An 18,330-nucleotide genomic window follows, 5' to 3' on the forward strand; every position below is an offset into this window, starting at 1 on the left:
CTGGACGGGCCGAACATGGGACAGAAGGAGATGCAGGATAGAGACAGGCAGAGAGAGCAACAACAACATATGTCCTTGTTACAACAACAACATATGTTCTTGTTACATGAAGAACAACAGACACATACTGATGGTTACAATGCCAATAATAGTGGTAGACTAGGGTGAAGATTAGCTAAATAAATAAATTAGCGAGAGAAGCAGAGTAATGATAAAGGCTGAGGTAATCGTAATTGTAACAGTTGAAGTCAACAGGTCTACTATTAGCATTAGCAGCAACAATAATGATACTATGGGGAAGGCTGATGTTAGTAGTTGTTGCAGTCGAGCAGGTCCACAGCAGCAGGTGGTCTGCAGCAACGATCCTCAGGAACCTTCAACACAAGGGAGCACAAGAGCTCCCGGGAAGATATGTGGTTAGTAATGTTACCTCCCCTCCTCTCCTCTTTTCTAATCTCTTCTCCTTTCTTCCTTCCCTCTTCTTCCTCCACCTTCCCTTCTCTCCTCATCCTTCTCTCCTCTTTCACCTCCATTCTTCTTACATGTTTCTTTCTCTGACTCAATTTTTGCCTTTCACCCTTTCTTTCTCATATTGCTGCGGGGCGCCTGGGCGCCGCCCCCGTCAAAACATCTCGAGCAACTACATGTTAAACAAACGTATAAATATTATAAATTAAAAATAATGTCTACAATGCGCCAAGTAGTCTGTCAGCAGTCAGCAACTGTCGGCAATCCTTAAAATTTCGTTTTGAATTGAATTTAGTTAATTTCTGTGTGAATACATGTACTTTACATGAGAGGGACGCCGGCCATATGAGAGCGTATGTAAGTCCTTCAACTTTTGGCAAGCAGCTGACCTGAGGCTACTCTCTAATTGGTTGCTTCAGATTTCACACGGGACGCAGCTCCCTGCGCTCCGGACACGCCTACTTTTATTTTCAGCGAATTGATATTGTTTTTGTGTTTTGTGAAATAATGTGATTGGATGTCGACACTGTCTGTCAAGTTCGGCTACGTCAACGTCTAACGTCCCCGTCACTTCCCCGCTAGCCCGCTCTTTCGCTAGTTTGGTAGCGTACTTAGAAATGGCAACTTTGAGTGGAACCGTAACCGAGAGCAAAGAAAATTCGGTTATTTCTCTACTAAAACACCCTTTCTCAAGACGTTCGTTGGAAGAGAAAAACAGGATAAAGGCGCTTGGACCGGACCGACCGGATTTACAAATTCAGCAGCAGGCAAGTGATCGAGGACGAGCTTACACCCGGGGCTTCTCCCGTTCTTGTTATGAAAAGCGGAGTTGGCTAGCTGGATGTTGTGAAAGCAATGCCTTTTATTGCTTTCCCTGTTTGCTGCTAAGTGTTGGCACCGAAGTGTTGTGGACAACGACAGGGGTACGAGACCTTAAACACTCAAGTGGCTTTGACCCCAACACCATCAGAGAAGCAGGAGCCTTCATTAAGCAACTGGAAAATCCAGAGTTCAGGTTCTTCACCACATCATGCCACATGTAGACCTTCTCTATGCCAAGCTCCAGAACAGGGACATTGATTCGGTCCATATCAAGGGGTGCATCCAGCAGTTCCAACAGGACATACAAAAGATCGGGTACCTGTGCTTCTGTTATTATTATTGTTATCATTATTATTATTGTTATTTGCTTTCTCTCTTGTGTTATCATCACTCTCTCTTTTATTATAATAAATTGTCTTTGTCTTTGGCAGAAACTCTCTCCATTCCATGGTTGAGCAAAGCAGTGACTCTCATCCACCAAGCACAGAAGAGTTCAAGGCCTGTTGTGGTGCTGTGGACTTGTTCCAGCTGTTCAAGGAGAATAATCTTGAAGAAGTCTTCTCAGAAACTGTCGCTCTCCTGAAGATCCTCATCACCACACCCATGACCACGGTGGAAGCTGAGAGGTGCTTCTCAACATTGAAAAGAATTCAAACTTTTCTCAGAAACACCATGACCCAGGAGAGGCTGAATGCTCTGGCCATGCTGTCAATGGAGAAGAGTCTGGTGACGGAGATGACTGACTTTAACCAGAAAGTCATTGACAGTTTGCAGGCCAGAAGGAACGGAGGGCAAAATGTATGTTCCAATAGAGGCCAGTGTTTCGGCAACATTACAGTGTGTTGTTTATAGATTAATTTTAATGTTTTGTTTTTTTGCTTAGCTATGACGGAGGACTAGCCCGATGTATCCAGCTGATTTTGGGGTTTTATACCATCGGATACATGTTTATATACCAGTGGGTCCTCTGAGTTATTCGCTACTCAAAGAGTTTGTTTGTTCACATATTAAAAAACACAGCAAACTAGTTCAGTGGATAGCCTACACGCCTGAGTCTTCCCTCGGGCTGTGCTGGACTGTGAGGAATGCTATGGAAATGTTGGTTATATATTAGTTAGTTTGTATATTAATTTCTTGTTTACTCACGCTAATGTAAGGTTTCTGTTAAGCAGAGATGGCACTAGATAGTAGTTTTGTTCAAGTTCAAGTTTTGGCCCGATAAAAATGCCATTTATAGCCTATATGTTGTATTTATTATTATTACTCAATGACTGTATATATAGATGACGCGTCTCTTTCTCTCACTGTATGAAACTGAGGCCTAAATAGAAAGTTTTTGGCCTCACGGTCACGTTAGCATATTTAACAGCAGAACAGCTTCTTTGTGTTGGTCTGAAGCAGACGTTCAGATACGTTCACCTCTCATCGTTGCTCCTCTGTTCTGCTAATCCGGAACAGATCATAACAGCATAAGAACTAACTATAATGACAGAAACCATGTTTGAGAAAAATGTATTTGACTTGTATTTTGATTGTTTGACTCATGTCCCATCTGTTAACATGGATCTGTGCTTTATGAGCTATACTGCAGCCAGCCAGCAGGGGGCGATAGAGAGGGTTTGGCTTCACTGTTAGGGAGCTGTCATGTCCATCTTTTTATACAGTCTGTTATTAATACTACAAATATAGGTTAGATGATGTACAGTCTACCTATATAATCTTGCAATTCATCAGGTAGAGGAAAAAAATATTTAATCTTTTCCTTGATATGTTGGACTGTAGCTTATGGTGGCCTATGCCTGGCTATAGCCTTTTTTGAAGGTCCCTAATGAAGACCGGTACATTTTAATTTTAACAAAGTGATCAAATAGGCTGAAGTAGCCTATTTATAGGCCTAGGGTCTTGGTCTTTTTTCAGCAGGTTCAGGGGTTTGGCCAGCGTTGTGTTAGCCTTCAGTAGGCCTTCATTTTTTAAAATATGCTCATGTCTCACTCACAATTTCAGATTGGAGTTCATACCAACATTGGTTCTCCACAGTGGCTCATTTAATGAGTTTAGTTTCCTTATGCATACAATGATAACCAAGCATGAAATTCATTAGGCTGTCGGCATGGGAGAGGAAAAATGCATGGACTGTAGACCCATAGCATCCATTGCTGATGAAACCTAAGTAAAGACATTTCACCAAAGGTTTGTGTTATTCTATAATTTTACACTACGATTACACAGAAGTGCTGCTTCATATTTGTGAATTCAGCAGCAGGTAAATTGCGCCCCCCCAAAATCTTTTATCACCAGCCTCCAAATTCTTCCCTTATTTTCTATCCTCTCTTGTTTCCTCAGCCCCTCTTACCGACTCTATCTCCTCTTCCTTTCCTTTTCTTCTTGTTTCCTCTCCTCGGTTGCCCCCCCCCCCGCCCCCCGGTGGGCGGGTCTCTTTTCTCTCTCGGATGTGGATCAGATGATTCGGGCTGCAGCGGACTGATCTGCAGTCAGACATGGAGTGAGTACACTTTGCTTTCTTCTCTCTTCATCCTTTTCTTCTTTCTTCTTTTCCTTTTTCTTCTTCTTCGTGTGTGTAATTCGTTGTAAGTTTATGACGTTGGGTGTGACTTTAATGTGAGCGCGCGGAGCCTCGTGTGTCGTCATGGTGCAGCATCAGTCTGTCAGATCGCTGAGTCAGGGGCGTCTTTCCCTGGAAACAGCAGCGGGAGAGCTGCGCAAAAACTGCGTTTAAACTGCGCAATAACTGCGCACAGTTGTGATCAGAATAAGTTTACAGAGAGGTCTGTTAGATCAGTGAGAGTCTCTGCGGCGGGACATGAAGGGTTAAACCCATTAAATCAGGCGTAACACACACACACACACTCACTCTATGCTCTACTTTTCTGTGCGGAAGCCGCGGACTGATCTGATCTGATCACTCATCAATTGAGCAGCACGAGCCGCTATAATTACTTATGGATCAGGGTTCGCCATGAAGGACCTGAATAGTGATCAATAGGATGCAAAGATAGACATGTTAGGACGACACCACTTCCGGTCACACCCTTCAGTATAAAGGCCTTAATTAGGTCCAGGCATATCAACAACAATTAAATATTTATTGTAATAAATAAATATTTAATTAAAACAATAAGAACATCAAAAACAATAAAACTGAGAAATGACAGAAATAAAACTAAATGAGTCACATTTTAAATTTCTGAAGACGTTTCAACAAAGTTTGATGATGATGATGAGAGCGCTCGTTCTGTCTTTAATGATCAGAGAGGAACAACGCTAACATCATCTCTGAAACACAAAGTCCGACATCTGGTCATCAGCCTCTTCTTTTTTCTACTTCCTGTTGATCAGTGAACTCTGACTCTGATCAATAAACATATATAACTATATATATAAATATAGATATAACTAATGCTTCTAGCTTCGTCACTTCCTTCAAAGCTCTTCACAGATTTGTTGATTTGAATTCCTGTCCCATAATTTCTCTGACAGAACGTCTTCGTATATGACTCGATCAAATATGTAGTCTTATTGTGAAGGCAATCCTGGCTCATTTCCTGTGTGTTGCTGCAGCAGTGGGCGGGACCTCAGGGGCGGGATTCCTGTCAAGGACACGGAGAGTTTACTGTGTCAGACACTGTTCAGCTTTTATTTTCTTAATAAAAATAAACAATAAAAACAACATAAGCATTTCTGTCAGTTCAGCTGTTAAAGGGGCCGTATCTTTTTCACACGTTTGGGTGTTTACCGTTCACAGTGAAAAAGTGAAAACTGCAATGTTTAAAAAGGTCGCCTCTGAAGTGGGCGGTTCAGAACAGCTGCAGGTTTCTATGCAGAACCTCGCATTGGCTGAAACTGACCAATAGCCATTCACCATCATTCACCTCAGGCTGCCTTCTCGCACTCGCTTGTAGTCAAGATTTCAGCTTCCCATTCTGATACCTCCTGGAGATTACAACTTTGGAGTGACAGTGCGGTGCAGCCACTCCCCCACATGGGACCGCACACGTGGGGGAGGGGCTACGCGGTCACTCCAAACACTGTCAGCCAATCGTGGCTAAGGTCTGACCTTTGAATGGCAAAACTGCTTGTTGGTTTCAGGAGGAAGATCAATTAATCAGCTGATCGTTGTTTCAGTCATCAGGTTGTAAAAAACACAATAATTACAGTTAATCTGTCTCCGCTGCAGCTTTTCAAATTAAAACAAGTAGAATGAGCACACTGTTTCATTGTAGATGAGATAAATCTGATCTCAGGTTCACTGATCTGAACTGGTGCTGGCTGCTGATTGGACAAAAGGATCAGTTGGTATTTTTTTCATTTTTATTTTGTAGTTTGGTTGTTATACTTCCTGTGTGTGCTGCTCTGCAGTCTGAACTGGTTCCCTGTCGACCCAGTTTGTGTCTGTGAGCTCAGATTGTCTGTTGGTGTGTTCGGTCTCCATGGAGACGAGCAGCTTTGTTCCTTTGAGTTCAGACCATGTGCTGAGTCCCACAGCTTCCAGTTAAACCAGCGACTGTCTCTAAAGATGGACGACACGTCTCTTCCTCTGTTTGTAAGAAGTGAAGCTGAAATACACCCGAGGAGGAGGCACCGCCATCTTGAACATTTAGAGTCTGGACTGTTTGAAGAAGGAGGAGGCCCATTACTATGCCTTTCTCTTGTCTGACCTGTCACTCACAGGTAGCCCCGCCCTAACCCCTCCCCTCCTCCTGGTGTGTGTGACTCTCAATGGGAGCATCAGTGACTAAATGAACATCATGCTGTGTTGAAGAAGACTTGAGACTAGAGACTGAGACCATAAACTCATCAGGAACATGTTTACTGAGGGAATACATCAGGAGAGGAGGAGGAGCACTTTCTCATAGACTTCTATAGGATCACACTGAATGCAGCTTCAAGCAACTTCCTCCGTCAGATATAAGAGCCAACACTTCCTGTTCTGTCAGCTCGTTGTTGACAAGCTGTATAAACAGATACATTTTAGAGGTTACTGAAACCGGACTGCAAACAGAAACCAGACCTCTGATACTGTCAGTCTGTGTTCATATACATTTATCTATTCAAAGAGATCACTGAGACGCTGAATGTAGCTCCACCCACACCTGTGATCTCATGCTGTCAGGCGGAGTCACTGATTGGACGGTCAGGATGTTAACAGAGCTGAAAAACTGTGGACTGTCCCTATACAGGCTGAACACAGTGCTTTATTATCAAACATCATGAACTAACACCTGTATGTCTGTCTGTCTGTCTGTCTGTCTGTCTCAGAGTGAATGAAGCTCTCTATCAGCAGGATCGACTGCAGCTCCTCGCAGTGAGTCTAATTTACACACAGCCATTGAACACAACACGCCCATGTATAAATACAAACCTGCATGAACACACACACACACACACACACACACACACTGCAGCAGATATTTAAACTTCCAGACCCCCAACCCCCGGGCTCTTTCACTAATGCACTTATTGATCCACGCACACGCACACACACGCACACACACGCACACACATGCACGCAGATACACACACACACAGACAGATCTGCTTCCTGTGTAACTCTATCATGCTGCTGTGTCAGACCTCAGCAGTAGTGCTGTAGTAAAAGTACCACACAGTGAAGTACCACACAGTGAAAGTACCACACAGTGAAAGTACCACACAGTAAGAGTACCACACAGTGAAGTACCACACAGTGAAAGTACCACACAGTGAAGTACCACACAGTGAAAGTACCACACAGTGAAGTACCACACAGTGAAGTACCACACAGTGAAAGTACCACACAGTGAAGTACCACACAGTGAAGTACCACACAGTGAAAGTACCACACAGTGAAGTACCACACAGTGAAGTACCACACAGTGAAAGTACCACACAGTGAAGTACCACACAGTGAAGTACCACACAGTGAAAGTACCACACAGTAAGAGTACCACACAGTGAAAGTACCACACAGTAAGAGTACCACACAGTGAAGTACCACACAGTAAGAGTACCACACAGTGAAGTACCACACAGTGAAGTACCACACAGTGAAAGTACCACACAGTGAAGTACCACACAGTGAAAGTACCACACAGTAAGAGTACCACACAGTAAGAGTACTACACAGTAAGAGTACTACACAGTGAAGTACCACACAGTGAAAGTACCACACAGTGAAGTACCACACAGTGAAAGTACCACACAGTAAGAGTACCACACAGTAAGAGTACCACACAGTAAGAGTACTACACAGTGAAGTACCACACAGTGAAGTACCACACAGTGAAAGTACCACACAGTGAAGTACCACACAGTGAAGTACCACACAGTGAAGTACCACACAGTAAGAGTACCACACAGTGAAGTACCACACAGTGAAGTACTACACAGTGAAGTACCACACAGTGAAGTACCACACAGTAAGAGTACCACACAGTGAAGTACCACACAGTGAAGTACCACACAGTGAAAGTACCACACAGTGAAGTACCACACAGTGAAAGTACCACACAGTAAGAGTACCACACAGTGAAGTACCACACAGTGAAGTACCACACAGTGAAAGTACCACACAGTGAAGTACCACACAGTGAAAGTACCACACAGTAAGAGTACCACACAGTAAGAGTACCACACAGTAAGAGTACTACACAGTAAGAGTACCACACAGTGAAGTACCACACAGTGAAGTACCACACAGTGAAGTACCACACAGTGAAAGTACCACACAGTGAAGTACCACACAGTGAAGTACCACACAGTAAGAGTACCACACAGTGAAGTACCACACAGTGAAGTACCACACAGTGAAAGTACCACACAGTGAAGTACCACACAGTGAAAGTACCACACAGTGAAAGTACCACACAGTAAGAGTACCACACAGTAAGAGTACCACACAGTAAGAGTACCACACAGTGAAGTACCACACAGTGAAGTACCACACAGTGAAAGTACCACACAGTGAAGTACCACACAGTGAAAGTACCACACAGTAAAGTACCACACAGTAAGAGTACCACACAGTGAAGTACCACACAGTGAAGTACCACACAGTGAAAGTACCACACAGTAAGAGTACCACACAGTGAAGTACCACACAGTGAAGTACCACACAGTGAAAGTACCACACAGTAAAGTACCACACAGTAAGAGTACCACACAGTGAAGTACCACACAGTGAAGTACCACACAGTGAAAGTACCACACAGTAAGAGTACCACACAGTGAAGTACCACACAGTGAAGTACCACACAGTGAAAGTACCACACAGTAAGAGTACCACACAGTGAAGTACCACACAGTGAAGTACCACACAGTGAAAGTACCACACAGTGAAGTACCACACAGTGAAGTACCACACAGTGAAAGTACCACACAGTGAAGTACCACACAGTGAAGTACCACACAGTGAAAGTACCACACAGTGAAAGTACCACACAGTAAGAGTACCACACAGTAAGAGTACCACACAGTGAAAGTACCACACAGTGAAGTACCACACAGTGAAGTACCACACAGTGAAAGTACCACACAGTGAAGTACCACACAGTGAAAGTACCACACAGTAAGAGTACCACACAGTGAAGTACCACACAGTGAAGTACCACACAGTGAAAGTACCACACAGTAAGAGTACCACACAGTGAAGTACCACACAGTGAAAGTACCACACAGTGAAAGTACCACACAGTGAAGTACCACACAGTGAAAGTACCACACAGTGAAAGTACCACACAGTGAAGTACCACACAGTGAAAGTACCACACAGTGAAAGTACCACACAGTGAGAGTACCACACAGTAAGAGTACCACACAGTAAGAGTACCACACAGTGAAAGTACCACACAGTGAAGTACCACACAGTGAAGTACCACACAGTGAAGTACCACACAGTGAAAGTACCACACAGTGAAGTACCACACAGTGAAGTACCACACAGTGAAAGTACCACACAGTGAAGTACCACACAGTGAAGTACCACACAGTAAGAGTACCACACAGTGAAGTACCACACAGTGAAGTACCACACAGTGAAGTACCACACAGTAAGAGTACCACACAGTGAAGTACCACACAGTAAGAGTACCACACAGTGAAGTACCACACAGTGAAGTACCACACAGTAAGAGTACCACACAGTAAGAGTACCACACAGTGAAGTACCACACAGTAAGAGTACCACACAGTAAGAGTACCACACAGTGAAGTACCACACAGTGAAGTACCACACAGTAAGAGTACCACACAGTGAAGTACCACACAGTGAAAGTACCACACAGTGAAAGTACCACACCGTGAAGTACCACACAGTAAGAGTACCACACAGTGAAGTACCACACAGTAAGAGTACCACACAGTGAAGTACCACACAGTAAGAGTACCACACAGTGAAGTACCACACAGTAAGAGTACCACAGACTACTGTGAAGCACTAACAGATCATTCAAGTGTTTCACTGTAAAAAAAAATAAAGGTTAAATCTGCTGTAATTTAAAGTGTTGTTCAGGGACTAACGGACATCAGCTGATGTTAACATTCAGACCCAAACACACCTGAAAGAACCTGAAGTGTCTGATAAACTGTTACTGTGCCTCACTACATATCCCATCATGCCTCAGGAGAAGAGGAAGTGGCAGACTGAGATCGAGAACAAGAAACGTCAACTTGAGGACGACAGGAGAGCACTGCAACACCTGAAGGTGAGGCAAGCAGGCTGACACACCCAGACAGACAGACAGACAGACAGATCTACTGACTCTGAGTGCTTTTATTTTGTTAAACACAATGTTTCCTGTTGTCAGTCGAAGGCTCTAAGGGAGCGCTGGCTGCTTGATGGAGCGCCCCCCGCTGGACAGGAGCAGGACGAAGTCAAGAGACAACTGGAGCAGGACGAGGCCAAGACCAGGACCCTGGAGGACACCATCAACAGGTCATCTGTAATCTGACCCTCGTAATCTGACCCACCTAATCTGACCCTCGTTATCTGACCCTCGTTATCTGACCCTCGTAATCTGACCCTCGTTATCTGACCCTCGTTATCTGACCCACCTAATCTGACCCTCGTTATCTGACCCTCGTTATCTGACCCACCTAATCTGACCCACATAATCTGACCCTCGTAATCTGACCCTCATAATCTGACCCTTGTAATCTAGTGTGGAATGTGAAAACAGGAAGTGAACGCTGACATGTTGACCCTAACCCTAGAGTGAGGATATAATGTATAAAATGTGGAGTTTATTTCATTACAAGAATATTTAAAAAAAAATGTTTTTATGATTAAATTGAAAATAAAATGTATAAAAAAAGATTAAATTAAATATTTACTGTGTTTGTGTTTCAGGTTGGAGAAAGAACTCGTCAATCTGGAAACTGGAGGCGTGTGTGAGACCATAACACACACTATTGTGAGTACACACATACACACACAGTCATCAAATATATACACACACATACACACTCACACTCACTAACACACACACACACACACATAGTCATCAAATATATACACACACACACACACATACACACAGTCGTCATATATACAACCACACACACACACACACACACACACACACACACACAGAGATCGATTTATCATCATGTAGTAGCGTCAAGTTTAAGTTGTGTTTCCTGTTGGACTTTTATTGTGAAGTTGAACTTCCTGTCTCTTGTCTGTGTCTCCAGGTGTCTCCTGGATCAGTAAAAGGTACGTTTCTTCTTCTGTGTCAGTGTCCTTGGTTTTCTCTCCTCTTCCTGACTGTGTGTCTCTGATCAGCTGTAGAGGTCAAAGGTCACAGCAGCCGTCAGCAGGACCGAGCTGCAGCGTCAGGACAGGTAGTTCAAGGTGAGACTGTAGTCAGATAACAATAACACGGTTTGAGAGGGATGTCTGATTATAACATTAGTTAGATTATAATCAGATTACGTCGAGCTTCAGTCTGTCCTCTGTCTCTGTGCCCACCTCCTTTCTTTCCCATGAGCCCTTGCAGAGGTCAAAGTTCACAAAAGTCCTGGTGTAAACAAAGCGAAGGAGGTGACAGAGGAGATAAAGAGAGGTGAGTGACGAGGAGGAGTCAGATTATTTTGTAACAGACAGGGTGAACACACCTGAGTAATCCACAAATACTGTGATGATGTCACAGTGAGTCTGTTGTCATGGTGATTAATCCTAAAGTGCAGTAAAGCATCTCTCAGAAATAGAACATGTTTCTGTGAGTTGCGGCCAAAACAACAAAACATGTTAGCTTAGCTGTTAGCTCCCTTAGCTAGCCTTTAGCATTCACTCCTGAACTCCAACATGCCTCTAACTGTCAGCTAATCACAGCATGTTACACACCTCACTGTCAGGAAGCTGCAGGTGACATCAGTTAGAGTCAACATGTGTCTGTGTAACATTTAACCACCGTCTTTAACAACTGTCTGTCTGTGTGTGTGTGTGTGTGTCTGCCTGTCTGTGTGTGTGTGTGTGTCTGCCTGTCTGTGTGTGTGTCTGTCTGTCTGTCTGTCTGTCTGTCAATGAGTCTGTGAGCTTCAGTGTTTTATTTTCTGTCTCGATTTTTGTTTCTTTACTTTAAATCAGTAGCTGTGCGTGCGTGTGTGTGTGTGTGCGCGTGTGTGTGTGTGTGTGTGTGTGCGCGCGCGTGTGTGTGTGTCTTGTTGACCCTGTGTGACCTCGTCCTCAGCAATGTACTCGGTGGAGATTAAAGTAGAGCGGGACCGAGTGACGGGGGAAACCAGGGTTCTGTCCACTAACACCACACTTCCTGTTGACCTCTCTCACCAAGGGGTCAAAGTTTACGAAGACAAGCAGAAAGGTGATGTCAGCAAAGAAAAAAAAAACAGAGCTGGCTTTACGAGAGGTTACCTGCTTTTCATGAAAAAAACATGTCCCCAAGAGTGGACAGAGAAATAAAGTTACACATAAGAAGTTCTTTAACGTGGGCTCGAGCACATCATGTCGCTGTTATGATGCAGTGAGGAATGTTTTTAACACGGCTGCAGTGAACTTCTCTTAAAGTTTAACCTGCCAGCATGATGATGCATGATCACATGACCCCCATCCTCTAGGATTCTAACCAGGAAGCTTCACTGCAAAAAGAAAGACAAAGATAAACTCAGGTAGGGGACGAACAGGTGATGTTCAGGTGTCAGACAGGTGACTGGCAGGTGATGTGCAGGTGTCAGACAGATGACAGACAGGTGACTGGCAGGTGTTGTTCAGGTGTCAGACAGGTGACTGGCAGGTGATGTGCAGGTGTCAGACATGTGACTGGCAGGTGATGTGCAGGTGTCAGACAGATGACAGACAGGTGACTGGCAGGTGTTGTTCAGGTGTCAGACAGGTGACTGGCAGGTGATGTTCAGGTGTCAGACAGGTGACTGGCAGGTGATGTTCAGGTGTCAGACAGATGACAGACAGGTGACTGGCAGGTGTTGTTCAGGTGTCAGACAGGTGACTGGCAGGTGATGTGCAGGTGTCAGACATGTGACTGGCAGGTGATGTTCAGGTGTCAGACAGGTGACTGGCAGGTGATGTTCAGGTGTCAGACAGATGACAGACAGGTGACTGGCAGGTGTTGTTCAGGTGTCAGACATGTGACTGGCAGGTGATGTGCAGGTGTCAGACAGGTGACTGGCAGGTGATGTGCAGGTGTCAGACATGTGACTGGCAGGTGATGTGCAGGTGTCAGACATGTGACTGGCAGGTGATGTGCAGGTGTCAGACAGGTGACTGGCAGGTGTTGTTCAGGTGTCAGACATGTGTCAGACAGGTATCAGACAGGTGATGTTCAGGTGTCAGACATGTGACTGGCAGGTGATGTGCAGGTGTCAGACAGGTGACTGGCAGGTGATGTGCAGGTGTCAGACAGGTGACTGGCAGGTGTTGTTCAGGTGTCAGACATGTGTCAGACAGGTATCAGACAGGTGATGTTCAGGTGTCAGACATGTATCAGACAGGTGACTGGCAAGTGATGTTCAGGCTGTGACATCACAGATATAGTCATTTTCTATTGGTCCTTGAGCTGGAGATCACCTGTGAGCTGTAACAGCCAGGTGTCCTGATCCTGGTTCTGTCTCTGTGTCTCAGTGGTCCATGAGATGAACGGTGAAGATGGCATCCAACTGCTCAGCCTGTCGGAGGTTGAAGAGCTCATCCACAAAGCTGACGAGGCCTCGATGATGTCACAGACTGTCACCACGGTGACGTCTCTCCCTACAGAGGAGGTCCATGAGGAGGTGTGTCTTGAGCTGCCGGTTCCTGTGGAGATCACAGGGCTGGAGACCAAAGCGGGTGGCGAGCCCAGCATGGCGGAGGCGAGCGTGGAGAACCCGGTCACCATGGTGTTCATGGGATATCAGAACGTGGAGGACGAGGATGAGACGAAGAAGGTTCTGGGCCTGCAGGGGGCGGTAAAGGCTGAGCTGGTGCTGATCCACGACACCAACGGGAAAACACCACCCAGTGAGGAAAGGGAGGAGCCAGGCAGTCCTCCCACAGAAGCTCCGCCTCCACCCACCACGACTGCCCCGCCTCCCTCCACCAAACCTCCAGAGACAACAGCAGCAGCAGCGAGCAACGGAGAGACGGCGGGGGAGGCAGGGGAGGTGAAGGGAGGAGTGGTGCAGGTAAAGAAGGAGAAGCAGCCATGTAAGTGCTGCAGCATCATGTGATCCTGCAGGGGGCGCTGCCTTATTGTATAATATTATAAAATAAAGGAGGAAGACTTTCCAGGACAAAAACTCCAGGAACTAAACTCCACCCACTGCCCTAAGCCCCACCTCTAACAACATGACATCATCTCCTGTTTTTTCATTCCGCTGTTTTATAAAATCTTTCCTTTTTTCTATTTTTGTGGCCTTTTTACTTTTGTACTCCTTGTGTTTCCAGTAGCATTAGCATTAGCATTAGCACTGGCCGAGCAGTCCTGACATCTGTAACATTAACCTCTTTTATGAGCTCTATAATATCAACAGTGCTTTCATTTTATTTATTTCATCTTTGATTCTGTTTGTTCCAGAAACTTCTCAGATTTTTTTTTTAAGAGAAAATAAAAAACTGACGACTCAACAGAGCAAACGCCGTCTGGGTTTCTGTTTGCAGGTTAACGTCACAGACGCTGTAACCTCCATCTCCTTCACCTCCATCTCCTCACACTTCCCTGCACTTTGTTTGCAACATGACGCTTTCAGTGCAGCAGATTTTATTTATTCAGTCATAAACTATTTTTTTTCAGCATGAAGGTAAAACCCATAAATAAAGATTAATAAGTATGAGGAGAGAATCAAAGAATACCAAAGAAATTAGCTCGGTAAGGTCAGTTGGAGAAAAACAGTCGAGGTAAACATCAGGTGAACCTGATCAGAAACCTCTGCAGCAGTTAACGGCAGGAGGTTACAGAGTCTCTTATCTTTAGGATTCTATCATTAAAGAAGCTCATGAAATCGTCACCGCTGAGGGCTGTAGGAAAACATGGCTCAATGGAGCTGTGACTCTCTGTCAGCCTGGCTACAGTGCTGAAAAGGTACCTGGGATTGTTTATTTTCTTCTGTTAGGGAGGAGGAGTAGAGGAAGTGACATCATGTCTGACATCACAGTCGTTTGCCTCTGGAATCAAAGTTCAGTCTGCAGTCATGCTAGCTGCTCTGTGAAGCTGTTATGAGGCTCAGGGGGGACTTTGGTAATGCTAATGTTAGCATTCTAACATGCTAACAGTGTCTGTACAAAATGTCCAGTCCAGTCCATCAAATAGATCCTGAAATATTTCGCTGATTACATGAAAACATGACCTCATCATGACCTCATCATGACCTCATCATGAAGCTGATTGTACAGTTCATGTTCGGGGGAGTAACAATGTCCGAACCACCAATCACACAGATGGTGACAGACAGACAGGCAGACAGACAGAGAGACAGACCATCTGATCATTTGTAAAGACGGTCATCGCTGCAATCACTCGCTCTTTTCTCCATCTTTTGTGTAAATGTAGTTGTTGGGTTTTTTTTGTATGTTTATTGGATTTTCTTACTTTACACGAAGACATACTCTACATAGCCATTATAAAATGACCAAACAAACAAAGACAAACAAAAAACAAACAAAACACAGGAGGTTACAGAAGTCAACAGATTGGTTATAGGTTACCATACAGACTTAAGAGACTCCTCGTAAGACTGCAGCGAGATCGGGCCCGAGATAGTTCAGATAGGGCTGCCAGACTTTGTACAACTGATCTGTATTTGAATGTAGAACAATGTGGGATATTCCAAGGGAACCAGTTCAAATATGATTGTACACCTTTAACAGAAGGGCCTTTATCACTAATCTATTTAATAATCTATTTTTTCTAGCAGCAAAGGTGAGAATGTTTTATTCCTACTCAGGAGTCCCAGAATCAGACACATCAGATCCATTTCTAAATTTTTGGCAAATATTTTTTTCCATTTCAAGTATTTCAGACCAATATTTCTGCAGATGACGACATGACCATAGACAGGGGGTTATGGTTCCTATTTCTGTTTTACATTTGGGACACAAAGGAGAAAGTGAGGGATTAAAGGAGTGTAGTTTTTTAATCGATGGCGCTGATGTGAAGCAGTCTCACATCACATCCGGTTTAAACGGCTTCATGTCTTCATCAACAGATCTGAACTGATCTGATGCCGGAAGGTCACCATGGTGATGAAGCAACAAAGAGTAATGAAGTTCTGACAGAGAGAGACGATCAGCGGGTTCTCGTCCTGAGAGAAGAGAGTAAACGGACAGGTGTGTCCTCTGAAGAGCAGGAGTCTGCCACCTGACCGACTGTCGCATGCTGAATCTATTCACAGTGACATCATCACGACATTGCATCTGAAACTAACAGAGCCTTAAATAACACGTCTGTAGATTGTCTTCATGAACGAACCCTCGACCCTCCTTGTGTCTCTGCTGCCTCCACGCTGGAGTCAAACTCACATTCAGGACGTGAAAAGGGCTGATTTTATAGAAACAGGAGCTGCGTTTCATAGATACCTTCAGATAAAACCTCCTCCTCCTCCTCCTCCTCCTCCTCCTCCTCCTCCTACTCCCCCTCTTCTCTGCTGGACTCAAAACTAACTGCATGAAAGCCTCCACCCCTCCTCTGACACCAGAAATGATAAAAAGAGAAAGGGTCCCAGACTGGAGCCCTGTGGAACTCCTCAGTATGTAAACGTCACATATTCACTAATAAATATGAATCCACAGATGCTGAGACGCTTTGTGTTGTATGATCATGATGATTCCTTGTTATTTTTCTTTCCTTTCTAAATCTTTAATTTTACATAAAGTCCAAAGATATCAGAGCTAGAGTTTACTGACCAGGAAGCCTCACGCCGGGGATACACCGGATGCCGAAGCGCTGCGGTGTGTCCCCGGCGTGAGGCTTCCGCTGGTCGACAAGCGCCTCTGCTCCTCAGCTGTCGTTTACTCACATTTAGAGCTGTTTTTTAATCATGCTCTCTCTCTGTTTGCGTGTGTGTTTTGACACCCCGCCTGCACCCCCTATAGCCAGTCCACGTTGTGTCTAACTCTTTCTTGTGCGTGTGTGTGTGTGTGCGTGTGCGTGTGCGTGTGTGTGTGTCTATGTCTGTATGTCTGTGTCTGTGTGTATCTTCGTCTCTCTCGCGCTCTGTTTAGATACTGACAAATATATAAAAGCACACAAATATAACATCGCATTTGTCAATCGCGGCTATTCGCGGCGCTTCGGCGTCCGGTGTGTTCCCGGAGTCACACCTCCACCTACATCGAAAAACTGCCTCAAATAGACAAGTTCAACGTTAAAATGGCAGAACAAATAAAAATCGAGTTTATCAAATATGTGATGATTTGCTAAACAATTAAACACCGTTCAACACGCCAGGTGGACGTCTTTATCTCAAGTGATTAAATAAATACATTTCCTATTTATATTCAGTGTTGAAGTCAGACAGGTTTACACATGGAAAATATATCAATCACAATACAGTCAAGTCACATGTTCATTCTGACCAACAGCAAACAGCTGATGAGTCGTTTACATCATCATGTGTGTTAGAGTCCACCTGATAAAGCTTCTCACCTGGGCCTCACATGGAATAATGGACTCATCCAACCACACACACGTCTCCTCATTTGTCCTCAATGAAAAACTGCACTGTTAAAAAAACACAGCTTCACACTGTTTATGTGTGAGTGATGTAATTATCCTACAATTGATCAGGTGATCAGGTTCATGTCTAAGCAGCTGATTGTCTCTTTACACCGTGAGATGTTTGAAGACCTCGGCAGGTTCGGACGCTGCAGCGGGTTCATCTCTGACTGAAAGTCGTGACCTCATAAATCACTTCCTGTTTGTACAGCAGCGTCACAGAGCGTGGACTCTGAGAGATGACGGCACACTGTCAGAGTAACATCATACACACCTGCAGACTGTATTTAACACAACTTTATTTAAAACCATGACCTCATGTTGTCATGGTAACCTGCTGACTGATGCTCAGCGTTGTCCCCTGCAGGACAACAACAACAACAACACACGACAGAGTTACTGAGAGACATAAAAGCTTCCTCTCAATTCAAAGCTTCAGTTTGTCTGAAGCCCAAACACACACACACACACACACACACACACACACACACACACACACAATCACTATGTAGTGGGAGCGGTCAGTCATTGTGTGTGTTTCTGTTGGTCAGCAGCATTCCTGACAAATTCTATTGCTCAGCAACACACATACACACACACACACATACACACACACACACACACACCACACACATACACGTACACACACACACACACATACACATACACATATACACACAGACACGCACGCACACACAGAAAGACACACATACACACACAGACACACGCACACAGTCTGGATCAGTCGTCCGTCAGCTGGCCGAGCAGCTCCTGCAGGTGAGTCCATGCAAACATACAAACATGTTTACAGACATGTTTACAAACAGACTCAATGATGATGTTGTTTCATCGATCACTCTGATTGGACGGAGAACAAAATGAA

The 18,330-nt window shown here is 44.6% G+C and overlaps 1 protein-coding gene across 9 annotated transcripts; it reads left to right on the forward strand.

Annotated features, from left to right (window-relative positions):
• Positions 1-1,093: 1,093 nt before the first annotated feature.
• Positions 1,094-16,513, forward strand: palm1a (paralemmin 1a). Of its 9 annotated transcripts, XM_069679206.1 has the most exons (13): positions 1,094-1,605; positions 1,722-2,088; positions 3,752-3,793; positions 6,568-6,613; positions 9,909-9,989; positions 10,092-10,219; positions 10,634-10,697; positions 10,978-10,999; positions 11,069-11,137; positions 11,274-11,348; positions 11,976-12,107; positions 13,382-13,920; positions 15,940-16,513. In XM_069679206.1, the coding sequence occupies exons 3-13, from the start codon at positions 3,789-3,791 to the stop codon at positions 15,943-15,945; spliced, it is 1,167 nt and encodes a 388-aa protein (XP_069535307.1). In that variant the 5' UTR covers positions 1,094-1,605; positions 1,722-2,088; positions 3,752-3,788; the 3' UTR covers positions 15,946-16,513. The 9 variants fall into 9 exon arrangements, with proteins under 9 accessions (XP_069535307.1, XP_069535303.1, XP_069535305.1 ...); XM_069679202.1 differs by lacking the exon at positions 15,940-16,513 and having other exon boundaries at positions 13,382-14,371; XM_069679204.1 differs by lacking the exon at positions 15,940-16,513 and having other exon boundaries at positions 11,283-11,348; positions 13,382-14,371.
• The last annotated feature ends 1,817 nt before the right edge of the window (positions 16,514-18,330 follow it).

This window comes from Semicossyphus pulcher, unplaced genomic scaffold, assembly GCF_022749685.1.
Source record: "Semicossyphus pulcher isolate SPU_LCO1_2020_fin unplaced genomic scaffold, fSemPul1.0.p SCAF_37, whole genome shotgun sequence".
Taxonomy (NCBI): domain Eukaryota; kingdom Metazoa; phylum Chordata; class Actinopteri; order Labriformes; family Labridae; genus Semicossyphus; species Semicossyphus pulcher.